The 16608-nt window shown below is 53.9% G+C and overlaps 1 protein-coding gene across 1 annotated transcript in view; it reads right to left on the reverse strand.

Moving 5' to 3' along the window:
- The window catches only part of SRRM3 (serine/arginine repetitive matrix 3), a 54704-nt gene that overhangs the window by 14114 nt on the left and 23982 nt on the right, over positions 1-16608 (reverse strand). The window contains exons 3-11 of the mRNA XM_070412755.1: positions 15286-15387; positions 5096-5224; positions 4618-4695; positions 4068-4097; positions 3559-3621; positions 3402-3437; positions 1726-1776; positions 1129-1230; positions 591-768 (exon numbers count right to left, since the gene is read on the reverse strand). Of these exons, the coding sequence (XP_070268856.1) occupies positions 591-768; positions 1129-1230; positions 1726-1776; positions 3402-3437; positions 3559-3621; positions 4068-4097; positions 4618-4695; positions 5096-5224; positions 15286-15387 (769 nt within the window). The remainder of the gene's footprint in view (positions 1-590; positions 769-1128; positions 1231-1725; positions 1777-3401; positions 3438-3558; positions 3622-4067; positions 4098-4617; positions 4696-5095; positions 5225-15285; positions 15388-16608) is intronic.

Raw genomic sequence — 16608 nt, forward strand, 5'->3', positions numbered from 1 at the left:
TTGAGACACCTGTCCAGATGAGGGCAGTGGCTGGGAAAAGGACCTTAGAAATGCAGCTCTGTTGTGGCAAGGGGTCTGGGGTGGGGGAGGTCTAGTGAGGGGGCTGAGGGGCAGAGAGCACTCAGAGAGGGGGAAGGGGCTTGGTGAGGAGAGGGAGGCTTAGGGCCCAAGTGATGCCCAGGGGAGTCGTGTCTCAATGGCCACGCCCCCTCCCTCCTCAATATGCCTGGGGGAGGGAGGCTAGAGATCCTGGCTCCTCTTCAGCTCCTTACCTAAATGGCTGAGTGTCGCGGTGGTAACCCTCTCTGACATTCACTTTGCCAAGCTCAAGGGTGGCCCAAGCCTGCAGCACCCCCACCCACCCACCCACCCAGGACACTAGAGCCAGGTGGGCATAACAACCAAGCACTCCAGGCCGCTCCCATTCAAGGGAGGGCGCAGGGGAGGGGGAAGCGGCGGCCTGAGGAAGGCGTGCAGCACCCCCGCCCCGTTACACACTCACTGCCTCCCCGCGCGGCAGCGACTCCCCCGCCCCAGCAAGGCGCAGCCCGCGCGTCGCAGGAACCCTCTGCAAAGCCAGGCATACGTACATCTGGCGGGCTCTGCGCCAAGCCCGGGCGGCCCCCCTGCGCTCCGCTCCGCTGCCGGCTGCCTCCGTTCTGCTGGGGCGACCCCCATCCGCTGCCGCCTGACAGGGAAGGCGATCGGCTCCCGCTGGACCGCTGGCTGCCCGTCTTCCGACCTTCGCCTCGGGGCTTGGGGCTCAGCCTGGGGCAGGGGAGGTGAGGAGAGCCGGCGTGGGACGCCCCTCTACAAGAGGCCGCTTCCCGCAGGAAGGGCAGCCCCCTACCCGCCTTTGCACTGCGCCGGGAACGTTTCTATTTAGAAAGCCAAGCCCCACGCACACTGCCTTGATTTCCATTCAAGGTCTGGGATGCCTAGCCCAGTTCCAAGTTGGCACTGGCACTGCCCTGGTAAACTACCCACTGATTAATTGCTGCTTGTCTACCAGCCGGGCTCCCCAGCCTCGAGTATATTTAATACGCAGAAAGCCGAGCTCAGCCCCAGCAGAAAGCCGGGCTCAGCCACAACCTGAGTGCTCCCAGGGGCCGGGGACCAGGGACCTACCTGCTGGGCGATCTGGAATCACTGTCCTGGGAGGAGAGTGAGGGGCTGTGGGAACTTCCGCTGCTGTGGCGATGGGACCTCCGGCCTGGGGACTCGTGTGGCCTGGGAAAGAAACCAGCCTGTACCTAAGTTCTGTTTCCTGATGGAAGCCACAGCTGACCAATTTCCCCTCCCCAAGTCTCCTACAAAAATAACGCAAAGGCTGTCCACACCGGTGCAAAGCCCAGCCAGTCCCTGTGGGCCATTGGTGGGAATTAGGAGAAGGTGCCTTTTCCTCCAGATAACCCAAGCCCCCCAAGACCTCACTCGTCCCTCAACTGTTGTTCTTGTGACCCTGGAGAGGTGCAGGGGAGTTACAAGGACTGAGCTTGAAAAGACCCTGGACTCGGAGGCAAGAGGCCTGGGTTCCAGTTCCAGCTCTGCCACTGACTCGACTCTCGAGGGCTCTTGGCTTACTCTCTGGGTCTGAATGTTTCCACCTGGGCAGGGGGTACAAAATGAACTACCTTCAAGAGCCTGATTCTGTGATTCCAGGGGGCCGGGTTTGCTGTGTGGGAAGAAGGGCTGAGGAGCTAGAGAATGGGGAAGAGTGCTCACCTCTTCCTCTCTTTGTTCTTCTCTTTTCTTTTGCTCTTGGGGCTTCGAGATCTACAGAAAGCAGAGGCTAGGTGACAGCACAGCCTGAGCCAGGCAGGGGAGAGTGAGCCTCCAGGGAGCCCAGCTGTCCTATGTGTGAACCTGAGATTTGTTACCCCCCTCTGACCTGAGCCTTCCTGGCAGATATGGAATTGCCCATCCCACTCCATGCTCCGGTTCCTTCGATTCTGCCAAGTCTGTCCCTTCCTTCTCCAGTAGATCCTGGCCCATGATCACCTTCTGCCCGGGCCCTAACTGCTGCTCCCTCTGGGAGTGCTAAATGGTGATGTGGCCACACACCCAGAAGGAAGGCTGACCTGCCCTTACTGGTATCTTCTGCATCAGTCTTGGGACAGGCCCCTCTGATGAGTTATCAGGGTGGGGAGTGGCCCTCCACACTTCATTTGTGTCCCCTATGCCCTAGGTCTCCTCGGATGGGGCCGCTCAGGCAGAGCCCAAGCCTCCTGCTTCTCTGTTCTCTAGACTGTGGCCCAGCCCAGGGTCAGTCACCAGGGGCTTCAAAAATAAATGCTTTCCCTTGGGTGTGATTTTCCTGCCCTTGGCATGATCTCCCTGCTTTTGGATTACTCCTCTGGACCCCTATCCCATCCCATCCAGCTCTCTGGGGTGGGCCCCACAGCCCAATTCCTGCCTTTGATTGAGAGCCTTCTGATTAGCCCTCTAAGGTCTCACCTCATGCCGGGTCCCATAGGTCTCTCAGCCCCACCTCCCTGATGCCACCAAATTCTGACTCAGTCCACCAGTCCTGAACAGATGCTTTCTTCTGACCAAAAATGAGGTGATGCTAAGAAACACTGGGAGGTATTTCTCACAGGATCAAAAGGAATGGGAGGCAGATCTGGGAAGGAGCGGGGACGGAGTGCAGGGGCAAAAGTTTGGGTCTAGAACCCATGTTGCATGCTTGGGTCCTCAGTCTCCCCATCTGGAACTGGGGACTCGGCTTCTCCTCAGGGCTGCTGGGAGGGGCTCCGGCTCTCATGCCAACCACAGGGATGTGACTGCCCCACATCTTTCCCTCCATGCTGAGTGTTCTACTTTCTCCACCCCTGCTTCTGCCTGAGCTCCTATCTTTCACTTCCTCCTGTCCTCTCTCCCAATCCATCCTGAGTAAGTCACTGTCCTGCTTCAAAGGTTCATGTTGGCTCCCAGCCCTGCCTTGGTGGAGGCCATCTCCATAGCAGTCAGGCCTGTTGGGGGTTGGCACCTGCCCCTCAAGATTCTCCACCTCTAGCCACAGCCCACCCACTCTGTCTCTGCCAACTGAGGCATCCTTTTAACTGGCATGCCCTTTTCCTGAAAATTCTGCCTTCTAACTGACACCTCTATGGACACACGACACTGGGCCTGCTGTATTGTCTGGAAATTCTTGGGGTTCCTACATCAAGGCTGACTCATGGGGCAGGCAAGGATTGCAAATCACTGGTCTTCATTGTCCTCCCCCGACCCTCAGTCCCCTGCCTGGGGCTAAGAAGGAGTCCCTGGAGGGGGAGGGCAGAGCAGGGCAGGACCCTCAAAACCCGCCTCCCATCATGGCTTCCTTTGGGCCTTGGTCTCTGCAGGGGGGCATCAGCCTCTAACCATATCCTCCTATCACACCTCCACGGGGCACCGCTCACCTGTGCCGTCTCTTCCTCCTGGACCCAGAATCAGACCTGTAGGGCCATACAAGGGTTCTCTTGAGTCCATCTGGGGTGACTCAGGGACACCCAAGCAGCACAGCCCTGGTCCTGGGCCCCATGGAAGTGAGAGGAAGCCCCAGGAGAGGGAGGGTACCTGTCTTTGCGGTGCTTCTTCACACTCTTCTTCTTCTTGCGCAGGGGTGAGGAGCTCCCACAGCTGCGGACAAAGGGGTGGGAGGTGGGCTCTAGTGAACTGGGGCCTGGGAGGTGGAGGGGTAGCTGGAAGGACTAGGGAAGGCTGGGTGCCTAGGGCTCAAAGCTGGAAAGGGATTCCAGGTCATGAAGCCAACTGCCTGCTGTACAGAGTGAACCGAGGCCCAGAGGGTTGGCAAGGTCCCTGAAGGTAGTTGATGGAACTGCCCGTGTTGTCCCTGGTCACCCTTCTAGCCTCCTTGGCATTGTGAGAGGGGGCTATTTCAAACCAAAGGCTGGAGGCTGAATGGTGGGAGTTCTGGGCTTGGTGGGGAAAAGCTGCTGGTGTCCAAGGTCCAGGTGCTGAGGTCCAAGGCCTCCTGCCTCTGGAGATGGCCCTGAATCTCACCCACCCACAGACAACCCCCCCACCCCAACCCTTCCTGGTCCTTGCCCGCCTTCATCACTGACCTGCACTCCGAGTCTAGTCTCCTCTTTTTGCTGAGGGCCAGGGGAGAAAGAAGGACAGACAGTTGGACGGGGTTAGTTGGGTCCCCAGACGATTGCCAGGGTCTCACTCAGGACAGGGGAGGGGGAACCACAGATGAGACCCTGGCAAACCCCTCCAACCCAGGCCACTCACAGAGGGGTGGGGAGGGCAGGGCTACTGGGGAAGGAAGGGCAGAGGGGTACCCATCAGGTGGTCGGGGTCAGTGTGTCTAGTTCTGGGGCAGAGGGTCTGAGAAAGAGGCCAGCGTATCCGGTTCTGAGGTCTGGGACGGGTGAGTGCCGATGTGGGGACTCAGAGGGGACGTGTGAAGGGGAGGGGCTAGTGGAGTGCGGGCCTGGTAAAAGGAAGGGGGTTGAGTGAAGGCGGGGTCAGTAGGGGGAGAGCACTTCGTTAGGGGCCGAGGCTCAGCGAGGGCGGGCTCACAAATGCGGCGGTGGGTCCCAGCAGACTCCGCGGGAGGGGGGACCCACCGCGCCCCTCCCGCCCCCCCGCAGCCGGCGGCGCTCTCACCGGCTCCTCCGGTGGCTGCCTTTCTTTTTCTTCTTCTTGGGAGGGGGCGAGGCCGAGCTGCTGGACCAGTGCTTGGTCCTGCGGGAGAAGGGGCGGGGCGGAGGTGAGGGGGCGGGGCGGAGGTGAGGGGGCGGGGCTGGCGGAGGTGAGGGGCGGGGCGGAGGTGAGGGGGCGGGCGGAGGTGAGGGGGCGGGGCTGGCGGAGGTGAGGGGCAGGGCGGAGGTGAGGGGGCGGGCGGAGGTGAGGGGGCGGGGCTGGCGGAGGTGAGGGGCGGGGCGGAGGTGAGGGGGCGGGGCGGAGGTGAGGGGGCGGGGCGGAGGTGAGGGGGCGGGGCTGGCGGAGGTGAGGGGCGGGGCGGAGGTGAGGGGGCGGGCGGAGGTGAAGGGGCGGGGCTGGCGGAGGTGAGGGGGCGGGGCAGAGGTGAGGGGGCGCGCCCACCCACCCGGGCCCTGCCCTTCCCTCCGCGCCGGGCGCTGACCTGTAGCCCCGGTGCCCGCGGTAGCAGGCGGCCGGGCAGTCGCAGTCCACCTGGCCGTCGTCCTCGTCGAAGGGCGCATACTCCAGGCCTGGCTCGGCGCCCTCGGGCAGCCGCGGTGTCTCCGCCACGCTGCCGGCGACAGGGACGCTCAGCACCGGCCGGGCCTTCCCGCCGCCCCTTTCTCAGTGCAGCGCCCAGGCCTGCTCCGCCCCAGAGGTCCAAGGGAGGCGGGGTGCGGCCGGCTCCGGGGTCTGCAGCCTCGACCCCTAGACGGTCAGGCGGGGATTTGGGGAATCCCGCGGGGAGCCTTCCTTACAGGACTCCCAGCCTTAACGGTGCCATATTTTGCAAAAGAGAAAAAAGAGCAGGGAGCCCTCCCCGTCTAAGTTCCCTCTACAAGTCCTCCCTCTCTCATCAGTGAGCCTCCTCCTGAGTGAGGCCCTCCCCTATTGAGTCCCTTTCCCGCACAGACTCTGTCCCTTTGTCCCATTCATTGCACCCCCAATCCAGCCCTCTTTCCCCCCATTGAGCCCCTTTCACGGATCCCTGTCCCCTTTCCCCTCGCTGCCCCATTCTCCAGCCCCTTTCCCCTCTCTAAGCCCGCTCATCCTCTCCAGCCTTCCTTTTCCCTCACTGAGCCCCCCTCACTGATAAGGTTTTCCTTAACCCCGCTGTCCCAGTCCCTGAGCTGCCTCCCCCTGCCCACCCAACTGCCTCCCTCCCCCACACCCCTCCTTCCTCCAGCCCTGGCTGCCTCTCTAAAATATTCATAGCTTCCCCTCGCCCTCCTCTCTGCAGCCTCCAGCCTCCGGAGGCCGCCTTGCTCTTCTGCTGCCGAGCTGTCATCAATCACTGCCTGGCGGCAGCACTCCGCCTCGGATGCTCCCCATCCATCTTGCAGAGCTCTCCCCTACACTCAGCAGGGCCCCTGGTGGTCCTGGCCCTGCTCTTGGTTCAGGAGCCCAGCCGTCAGCCAGATGTTTGCACCCTGCGGGCATGTCAGAGAATGATGCTTTTTTCCAAATGGCAGCTGGACTTAAGGCAAGCGCATGAGTTTTGAAGCTGCAGTTGTGCCATCATCACACACGGTCCCTAAGTCATTGTATGGCCTGGTGCCTGTCTGCCCCCTCTCTGAACCTCTTCTCCAAGATGAGAGTGATAACTGTGTTATAGGGCTTTGGGAGAATTCGCTGAGGTAACCAGTGCTTTGCAACGTTGCTTTTTAGTAAACATGCCCAGAAGCCACCCTCTAAAAGCCCAGCTCCAGGGTACCGGTTCCAGGGTGGTGCCCCCCCAACCCCCACTATTTTTCATTCCATGCTGGCTCAGACAATGCCCCTTCTGCATGGAGGCTCAGTTACCCTCCCTCATTGCACCCCTAATCCAGCCCTCACCTGGCTGGATTCCATTCACTTGGCTCATTCTTCCTCTGCCCTGAGAGAGAGGCCAGGACTTGGATGGCAGAGTGTTAAAAACATGACATGAGCTTTGGATTCACACAGACAGGTCTGAATCCAGGCATGACCAAGCTCACTGAGCCTCAAGGTCCTTATCTATCCAACAAGGAAAGAATATCCCAGCTTTGAGGAGAGGATTAAGTGAGATTCTGTCTTTGAAGCTCCTGTTGTCCCGTTGTCCCCCCACTGCTCCCCCCCCCCCACATGGTCACCACTGTTAGATGGGGAGCTCAGTCTGACACTCACATACCAACACCTCCTCTTGCAGGGAGAAAAGCAGTTGTGACACATGAAAGAGATACAGGACAAGAAAGGCAGACCACAGCGACAGAGGGAAAAGAATCTTCAGAAACAAATCTCCAGCAATCTGCTAATCTAGAATCTCAGTGATGCCATTCGGTTCCCTAACATGACCCTGGCAGCCTTGAAGTCATCCAGGTAGTACAGGAGGTTTTTCTGGAGTGATAGGGGAGAGGCTGATGTCATTCCCCCCACCCCCACAGAGTCAAACACCCCCACATCCCTTCACTCAAACCTCTGTGCTCTCCCCACGCTCCTCTCCCGAAGCCAGTGGCCTCCCACCTCCTGTCCCTGTCCCTGAAATCCCCAACTCACCCCCCACAGCCCTCAGCCACACAAACGCCTGACACATAAAAGATAGTCTTTAGCAAAACGTAAGGGCATTCCAACCTTGTTTGGAGCCAGTGAGAGAGGGGGCTTCCGCTTATCTGGACACAAAAATGAGGACGGCTACTGACAAAATAAAGTAGCTCAGTTTGGGCGCTGCCTTCTGCAGGGAGCCCTTCTTGCCTCCTAACGTCTGAGCTGAGTGAGCCACTGAGTGTAGGCCCTCACCGAGCCCCAACCCTCACTGTGCCCTCCTTAGTCTGCTGGCCACCCCCTTTCTTCCTCTGTCCTGGGACAGAACTCTCTCCCCTCTACCCCATCCTCCCTCCCTAGGGCCTTGTTATTTGGCCTCTCTCAGTCTTCAGTCCCTTCTGAGAGGTTTACTTGAGAGCAGGCACAGGGTGTGAGTAGCAGGCTCAGGGAGAGGCACAAGGTCTCAGAACCTTCTGGTAAGACCTGTTCTGGGAGTTCCAGGGATGTCAATGGGAGTAGGCCTCTTTTGCTAGTTTTGTGGGGCTGGTACCACCACATCTGCTTTGCAAGATCTCCCAGGGTTCTCCTATCCTGACTTTCCTAGATGACAGTATCACTAACAACAATATTTTCTAATGTTTAAATAGTTCTTTGCAGCTCACAAATCCTATGTAGAGCTACTTAGAAAAATTGCCCCTCCCCCCATTTTATAGATGAGAAAACTGAGGCCCAGAGAGGTTAAGGGACATCCCCTATGGTTTGGGGACTTTTGAGTAAAGAATGTAAGTTCACCTGTGCAATTGGCTTTGAGAAGTTGTGCAAACAGGATAGCCCTTGACTTAGCGGCTGGGCTTCCCTGCTGTAGGTGTTCGCTCAGCTGTCCCCTCCCTACTTTGTAGACACAGTTGAGTGGGTGTGTACTGAGCTCTAGATTTGTTTAACATTTCCTACTCTTAAGTTCATGTGTGTGGTCTAGTTTACTTCTCAGCACGGCCAGGAAATCAGCAGGGGAGGCACTCCTCCCTGGGACAGAACAAATCAAGCCCAGGTAACTGACCACAGCAGGCCCAAAGAGTCCACTGCAGAGGGACCAAGAACACATCGAGGATGAACACAGCACTGCACGGGGCACATGCTGGACGGGCTGCCGCGGGCAAGGTTCTGACCTGGGAAAAGACCGCCTGTCACGTGCCCTTCTTCCCGCCAGCAGTTTTGCTAATTAACTGGTTCTGTTTTCCATTATCCAGGAGCATAATGGCCAATTGACAGATGAATGAGTCCAGACAGAAGAGGGGCAGATCCCCGGCAAAGGCTCTGCCCTCTCTGCTCCTGCTCATTCACTCAGCCAGTGTGCCAGGCCTGCCAGGGGCCTGGAGGGAGGGGGGTTGTGGGGTTTAGTGACGGCAGGAAAACAGATGAGTCAGGCCCGAGGCCTCTCCTCTATCTTCTCAAAATGCCGGGCAAAAATATAACACTGTGCATATTATAATTACTAATGCAAGTGCCAGGTACTATTCTAAGCACTTTACATGTATTTAATCATTTAATGCTCAGAACAAGCCTCTGATGTGGGTACCACCATTAATATTCCCATTTACAGATAAAATAATGAGGCACAGAGAGGTCACACTCCATCTAAAATTAGATGCACAGAAAGAAAAGATGGATTTTCTCACTGTGTTAGAAAGTAGCTTATGAATTTTGTTCTCTATAAACCCTCTATTCCAAACATTTTGTTGTATTATAAAACTATGAAAACAATTATTCTTAAAAGTTGTCATTGTCTATTAGAGTAAAAAAAGAAAAAAGAACTGACAGCAGCCCCAAGAAATAAAGAAAACATATGCATTCCAAAGAAGAGAAGGTTTTACTTTTATCCTGGCAATATGGGCAAAGTGATTTTTAGAGGCAGCCTTGGATGATGGGGTGTTTTGAGTCTGTGCAGAAAAGGCTAGGGTGTTTGAGGCTGAGGGCCCAGAATGAGAAAAGATATGGGAGTGAGAACATACAGGGCATAGCTGAGAATTGCCAGTAGGTCAGGCTGGCTGCTGTGTGATGCTGAGAGTGGGAGACCAGGCTGGGTCTAGTGTGTGGAGGCCTTGAATGCCAGACCAAGGAGTCCAGACTTGATTGCATGCATGATGGGGAACCTACAGAAGGTTTTGGGGGCAAAATAGGACTCCCTACACCAATCATTTCCAAAGACAAAAGTCTCTAGATCTCTGAGACCTCACTATTTCTCTCCATCACCTCTCCCCCAGCTGCTCCACTGTTCTCTCCACAGTTTCATCCATCTGATCATCTTTCAAAGGGTAAAGTCTCCATGCACCTGTCTGACCACATCACACCTTCCACTTACTCCCACCATCTATGGGATCACATCCAGATACTGCAGCAGTGTGACGTTCTGGTATCCAGTATGGAGGGTAGACAGGTGGAGTGTTGGTTGAGGTGGGACTGCCCCAAGAGACTGTCACTCAAACCAGTCAATCAACTTAAGGAAGACTGATGACCCCTGGGGATAAAAAGCTCTGGGAGTGACTCTGTCTTTGTTGAGACCTTTTCCTGAGTGGGAGTTGTCATGGGCTCTTACAGTTCGTAGACAGTTAAAATCAGACACACACACACACACACACACACACACACACACGGTGGAAACCCTTCAGCTGGCTCTTCTTTGTCATCTTACTCTGAAAGGGCATTGAATTTCTACACATCTCAAATTACCCGTCTATGAGTGCGTGTGGGGTATCAGGGTCAGGAAGCCAAAGGCATGAGCAGGGGGATTGCTGGGTGGTCAGAAGGCTTTATAAATCCCTGAGAGAATCTCACAGTTGGCAGAGAGGGTGGAGAAACTCAGGCAGAGGGGAATAAGTTAAGATCATCTAAAACTCGAAAAAAGGCTGGATTAGCGCCTCCCCAGAAGACAGACGTTTTCCGCTCAGCTGATTCCTACAGCCAGTCGGCCTGGTGGTCAAATCCCTCTAGTGTTAACTACAACAATTAAGGCTTGGCTAGAACAAGACTGCGCACAGAGACCACAAGGGGGTGCACCAAGAAAGCATAAAAGATGCGGAGACAAAAAAACATGACAGAAATGGAGGATATGGAGCTAAGAATCGCAATTTTGAGGGCTTGCCATAAATTTGTGCAGAGCCTCACGAAAACTAATGAGACCCTCGATGCTACGATAAAGAAATTAGAAAGTAAGCATACACGGACTGAAATAAAGAATATTATACCCAATAGCAGACCAGAGGAGCTCAAGAATCAAACCAAAGATTCGACAAAAAACACCCAATTGGAAAAGCAAAATGAAAAAAGAATCCGAAAGTGTGAAGATAGTGTAAGGAGCCTCTGGGACAGCTTTAAGCGGTCTAATATCAGAATTATTGGAGTGCCAGAAGATGAGAGACAGCAAGATATTGAAAACCTATTTCAAGAAATAATGGCAGAAAACTTCCCCCACCTGGAGAAAGAAATGGACTTACAGGTTCACGAAGCGCAGAGAACCCCAAACAAAAGGAATCCAAAGAGGACCACACCAAGACACATCATCATTAAAATGCCAAGAGCAAAAGACAAAGAGAAAATCTTAAAAGCAGCAAGAGAAAGAGGCTCAATTACCTACAAGGGAATACCCATACGACTGTCAGCTGATTTCTCAACAGAAACTTTGCAGGCCAGAAGGGAATGGCAAGAAATATTCAAAGTGCTGAATACCAAGAACCTACAACCAAGATTACTTTATCCAGCAAAGCTATCATTCAGAATTGAAGGTCAGATAAAGAGCTTCACAGATAAGGAAAAGCTAAAGGAGTTCACCACCGCCAAACCAGTATTATATGAAATGCTGAAAGGTATCCTTTAAGAAGAGGAAGAAGAAGAAAAAGGTAAAGATACAAATTATGAACAACAAATATGCATCTATCAACAAATGAATCTAAGAATCAAGTGAATAAATAACCTGATGTACAGAATGAACTGGTGATTATAATAGAATCAGGGACATAGAAAGGGAATGGACTAACTATTCTTGGGGGGAAAAGGGATGTGGGAGATGCGGGAAGTGACTGGACAAAAATCATGCACCTATGGATGAACACAGTGGGTGGGGAGTGAGGGTGGAGGGTGGGGTGGGAGCTGGAAGGAGGGGAGTTATGGGGGGAAAAAAGAGGAACAAATGTAATAATCTGAACAATAAAGATTAAAAAAAAAAAAACCATACACCTATGGATAAGGACAGTGGGGGGGGGGGGTGAGGGTGGAGGGGGGGGGTGGGAACCGGGTGGAGGGGAGTTATGGGGGAAAAAGAGGAACAACTGTAATAATCTGAACAATAAAGATTTAATTTTTAAAAAAAAAAAAAAATAAAATAAAAAGATCATCTAAAACTCGCCATTGCCAGGCCTCCCTGTGATCATGGGGATCGTGGATGTTATGGATTGAATGTTGTGTCCCCTCCAAATTCATATGTTGAAACTGTAATCCCAAAGTGATGGTATTAGGAGGCAGGGCCTTTGGGAGGTAATTGGGTCATGAGGGTGAGAGCTCATGAATGGGACTAGTGCCCCTATAAGAAGAGACAAGAGCCCTAACCGGTTTGGCTCAGTGGATAGAGCGTCGACCTGCAGACTCAAGGGTCCCAGGTTCGATTCTGGTCAAGGGCATGTACCTTGGTTGTGGGCACATCCCCAGTAGGGGGTGTGCAGGAGGCAGCTGATCGATGTTTCTAACTCTCTGTCCGTCTCCCTTCCTCTCTGTAAAAAAGATCAATAAAATATATTTTTTTTTTTAAAAAAAAGAAGAAACAAGAGAGCTAGCTTTCTTTTTTGTCATGTGAGGATATAAGAAGGTCGCAGTTTACAACCCAGAACACATTTCTCACCTGAACCTGACCATGGTCTCAGACTTACCGCCTCCAGAACTGTGAGAAACAAGTTTTTATTGTTATACAACAAGGCCACCCAATCTCTGGTATTTTTGTTATAGTAGCCTGAGCTAAGATAGTGGTGCTGGTCATCTGGTAGTGATACATGTCTGCTGTGTGCTAGTGACTATTCTTCACATTTACATTCATTGTCTCATTTAATTTCCTCAACAGTCCTATGAGGCAGGTACTAATATCTCCACTTTATAAGTAAAGAGGTGGAAGCCCAGAGAAGTTAGGGACCTGTTCAAGTCGCACAGCTGGGGTGTGGTGGGGCAGGAATCCATAGCCCAGGCGGTTAACATTGAACTTAAAGGTTTGGACAGATGGAGTGTCTGACACCAGAGCCTGCACTCTCCCTCCACTACCCCGCACTCTGAGCTAAGAATTGAAGGTCTACAATAAGGCACATACAGGACCAATCTCATCTCTGTGCCTCCGGCCTTGGGTTCAGCACCACAAACAGCTCCTCCCAGCCCCTGAGTAATCTAGGGCGCACCATCAGCAATCCTTAGTTTGCTGTAGTCACTTTTTGGAGTGACATTTTCACACCATACTGGCTGCCTGAACTAAAAGAAGCCTTCTGGTCGAACCCCTTTCCTATGTAAAGGAGGAAACTGAGGCTTCAGGGAAGATGGGCAAGCTGCCTTGTTCTAGGCACCAGGGATATAGCAGTAAACAAAACTGATAAAGATCCTACCTTCATGGGGTTCATGTGCTAGTGGGGTCCCAGGATCCTGCCAAGTCTATATTGTCTTCTGCCTCCAGACCAGGAGTTCTCCCTGACTGTCAAGTCTTCCAAGGACCCTTTCCTGACTGACAACCCTAGCCTGTCCCCCTCAGTTTTCCAACTGAACATGCACAGGGCTGAAAGGTTCAAGTGGCCACATTGTCAGGAGCTGCCAGTAATTCCTGGTTTCAGGTTTCAGGTTTGTGTTCCCACCCAGAGAGCAGGAGGCACGTCTTCCCCCTCCTCTCCTCCCTCCTCATTGCACTAGCTCAGAGTTAGGCATGCAGCACAGATCCTCAAGGACATTTCTTTTGATGGTGGAGACACTGCAACACTCCCATGGCATATTTCTCAGCGCGTCCCAGTTCTTAAATGCATCATTCACTTGTTCGTTCACTTAAGGAAAGATAAGATCAAGACTACTGGAAAAGACCTGGGAATCATCCACTAATAGGAGAGCGTTCAGCTGTAGAAGGGATAAGATTCCCCCAGGAGAAGACGGAAGGCAGAAGGAAGGAAGAGACCTGAGGACGTGACAGAACCTTGGGGGGAGGGGTACCAACATCTAGGAAGTGGGCAGGAATAAGGGAGACAGCAGAAGCCATCAGAGAGCCAGGAGGAATTCCCAGAGAACTGCATACTGGAAGCCAGGGGGGAAGTAGGTTTTCAGAAGGGGAAGCATAATGGTGGAAACACAACTGCCAGAGAGGTCAGGCCCACAGCATGGTAGAGGCCATAGCCTGAGCAAGTCACCACATCTGCATGGCTTAAGGAAGTGGAGACAAAGCATGCCACACACTCCAGAAAAATGTGATTAAGCCCTAGCTGGTTTGGCTGAGTGGATAGAGCGTCAGCCTACGGACCAAAGGGTCCCTGGTTCGATTCTGGGGAAGGGGACATGCTGGGTTGCGGGCTCAATCCCCAGTAGGGAGTGTGCAGGAGGCAACCAATCAATAATTATCTCTTATCATTGATGTTCCTATCTCTCTCTCCCTCTCCCTTCCTCTCTGAAATCAATAAAAATATATTTTAAAAATTTTTGATTGAGAAAGGAGAGAAAAATGTGGGCTGGTAGCTGGAGGAGAAAGCAGAATTGAGGAAGGACAATAACTAGATTAACAGGAAAGAGCCCAGGGGAGGGAAAAAGGGCAGGCTTGAGCTGGAAGGGCCCAGGGAAGGTAGCAGGTAGAGTCCAGAGGAGGCCTCACACCCTCACACTGGATCGGAGGGGAAAGGGCAGATGAATTCCAGAGGAGTCCTGGGTGATTTGAGGGGGCACCAGTCCGAAAGCCAGGCCCTGTTGGGTTTGGAGGTGGTGCAGGCAGCAGCAGGAGGATCTGGTTTACCAGGAGGTTTGAGAGAGGAAGAGAAGGGCTGGCCTTGCTTTGTAGGGAACTGGCTGGCATGAGGGGGAAGGCACAGGAGCTGTTGAGGGCTGCTGGGAGTTCTGGGGGGCTGGAGAGAAGGAGTTAGTGGTGGCATCACCTATTCCCACCAAGAGGAAGAGGGAGAGGCCAACTGGGCATGGCTCCCCATGTCACCTGTGAACCCCTCACAAGCCTGAGGCTGCTCTGACTCTGCCTTCACTCCTACCCAGGCCAGAGAGGGGAGGTTTAAGCGAGGTAAGAAGCAGGGAATGCCACAACGGGGCAGGGACACTGAGGCTTTGCAAGGGGAAGATCGATCAGAGTGAATTCAGTGACACCCAGTGCACACTGCCTGCCAGGCATCTGGCCATCCAGACATGCCTGGACACTGGGGCAGGCTGTCCCGCCCTCCCATGGCAGTCTGCTCCATTCTGTAGTTTTGAGTGGTCCCCAGTTCTTCTCTAAATGAGACAAAGTTGACCTCCCTATAACTTCCCTGTTTATCCAAAGCCCTCCTGGGGGCCTATAACCCACCAGTCCTGTGACAGGTATCTCCTGCCCTATGACAGGTGCAGAGATGTCACACACACACACACACACACACACACACACACACACACACCCCAGCTCATGCTCTCTTTCTCTGACAAGACTTTGGCCACGCTAACAATGGCATTTGGTGTGTTGAGTCTTGCTTTCGAGAGTACATGTTTACTCTAGAGGCCATTGTATGGGTGGTAAGAGTTGGGGCACAGGGACTACCTTGGGGTCCCACTGTCAACCTATGACAGTGCTTGGGGTCAGAACATTTATCAGGTTTCCTGATTTGCAGCCTATGATTCCCTGACCTGAGTTCTGGGCTGCCTCTCCCACTGTTGGGCCATAGATAGAACCCAGGGAGCAGGGGCAGGTCCCAGTGATGCCCTGGGGCCCTGCCTTGTGCCTGGGCCAAGCTGGAGCTTCCAGTAGACAGAGTCCATGTCTCTCTTCTCTTCCTTGAAGACCCCCAACTCTCAGAAGGAGCATTTGGAAAGGCCCCTCTGGCACCCAGCTGCTGTCTGAGCCTGCACCCTCCCTTCCCCTGCCCCCACACAGGTGGCACTCACATGTGGCCTCCAGGCCGGTCCTCCCTCGTGAGCATTCCCTCCTTCTCCATCAGCATCTGCCGGAAAGTCCTGACCTTCTGCCGGGTTTCCTCCTCAGAGTACCTGCAGGGGTGCAGGGAGGGTGATGACTGCTCTCTTCCTGCCTGTGTCCTCCCCTGCCCCTCCCCCAGCCCTGTCAAAAGAGCACTTTCCAGCTTGGGATGATCTGTCCAAGCAAGGCTTTCAACGCCGCCGCCGCCGCCGAGGAAGCTCAAGGCCTGCCCACTTTGTACCAAAGCAGCCAACCAACCAACTAAACAAACAACCAGCCAGGCAAACAAATAAACGAAAGGAAGATCTGTTCCCAGAGGTGGGGAGACCAGCGAGGTGAGGCTATGCTCTTCCCCTGGCCCTCACCCACCCCCAGGGCAGGCCCCCTCCCACATCCCGACGACATTCACTCTGGACACATTTCAGGGAGAAGTGAGAATCCATGGCTTTTTCTGCTTTCCGAGCCTCAAGGACATCTGATCCTCACAATAACCTTGGGAGGTTATGGAGCATCCCCATCTCTGCAGGATCAAGGCTGCCAAGTGGCTTGCTGGGGATCCCAGTGCTAGATCCATTGTCTCTCTCTGTGTGGGTGGTGGGGTGGGGTGGATGAAATCTGTGCCTTGAATGGAAGTTCTCACTTCTCTCCTCCCTTCTCCCTTCCTCCCTGAGCCAGGTCTCAGGCTAGGGATCAAAGGCCAGAATTCTCTACTCCTTATCCTCACTCCTACACCCTGGAGTCAGTCTTCACCCTCTCTCACTGCTCCACTTTGACAGCTGCTGCCCATTATTGGGCAAACAGGTCTCAAGTGTGAGTGTGACCATCATTTCCTATTCTCCTCTCTCCTCATATCTCTTGAGGTCAAGCCTCTCAGCCGAGGCTATGTGGGACAGTGATTAATGGGTGAGGCAGGAGAGCCAGGCAGTCCTATTTTTGAGTCCTGGCACCCCTCCCCGCCCCCCCAATTGCCTAGCTTTGTGACCTTGGACAAGTTCATACACTTCTCTTAGCCTTAGCCCTTACATCTGTGACATGTGATAGTAACCTGCCTTTCAAGGTTATCATAATGATTAAGAGAGATGATGCATATACGGTCCTTTGCCCATCACATAGTAGGTGCTCAATAAATCATAGTGATTGAGGATTTTTGTTCCAGAGTGATGGGAACAGAGGGTCTAGCTATCCCAGGCTTTCCGCCGTTTTCTACTCCAGACCCCTGCCAGACCAGCAAGGTCCCAGGTCAGGAGCCACCTGGACCACTTCTCTCTGCATTCCCAGGAGGCAAAGGCTGA

Source organism: Myotis yumanensis, unplaced genomic scaffold, assembly GCF_028538775.1.
Source record: "Myotis yumanensis isolate MYYU_CA2020_CCGP unplaced genomic scaffold, mMyoYum1.0.hap1 SCAF_4, whole genome shotgun sequence".
NCBI classification, from domain to species: Eukaryota; Metazoa; Chordata; class Mammalia; order Chiroptera; family Vespertilionidae; genus Myotis; species Myotis yumanensis.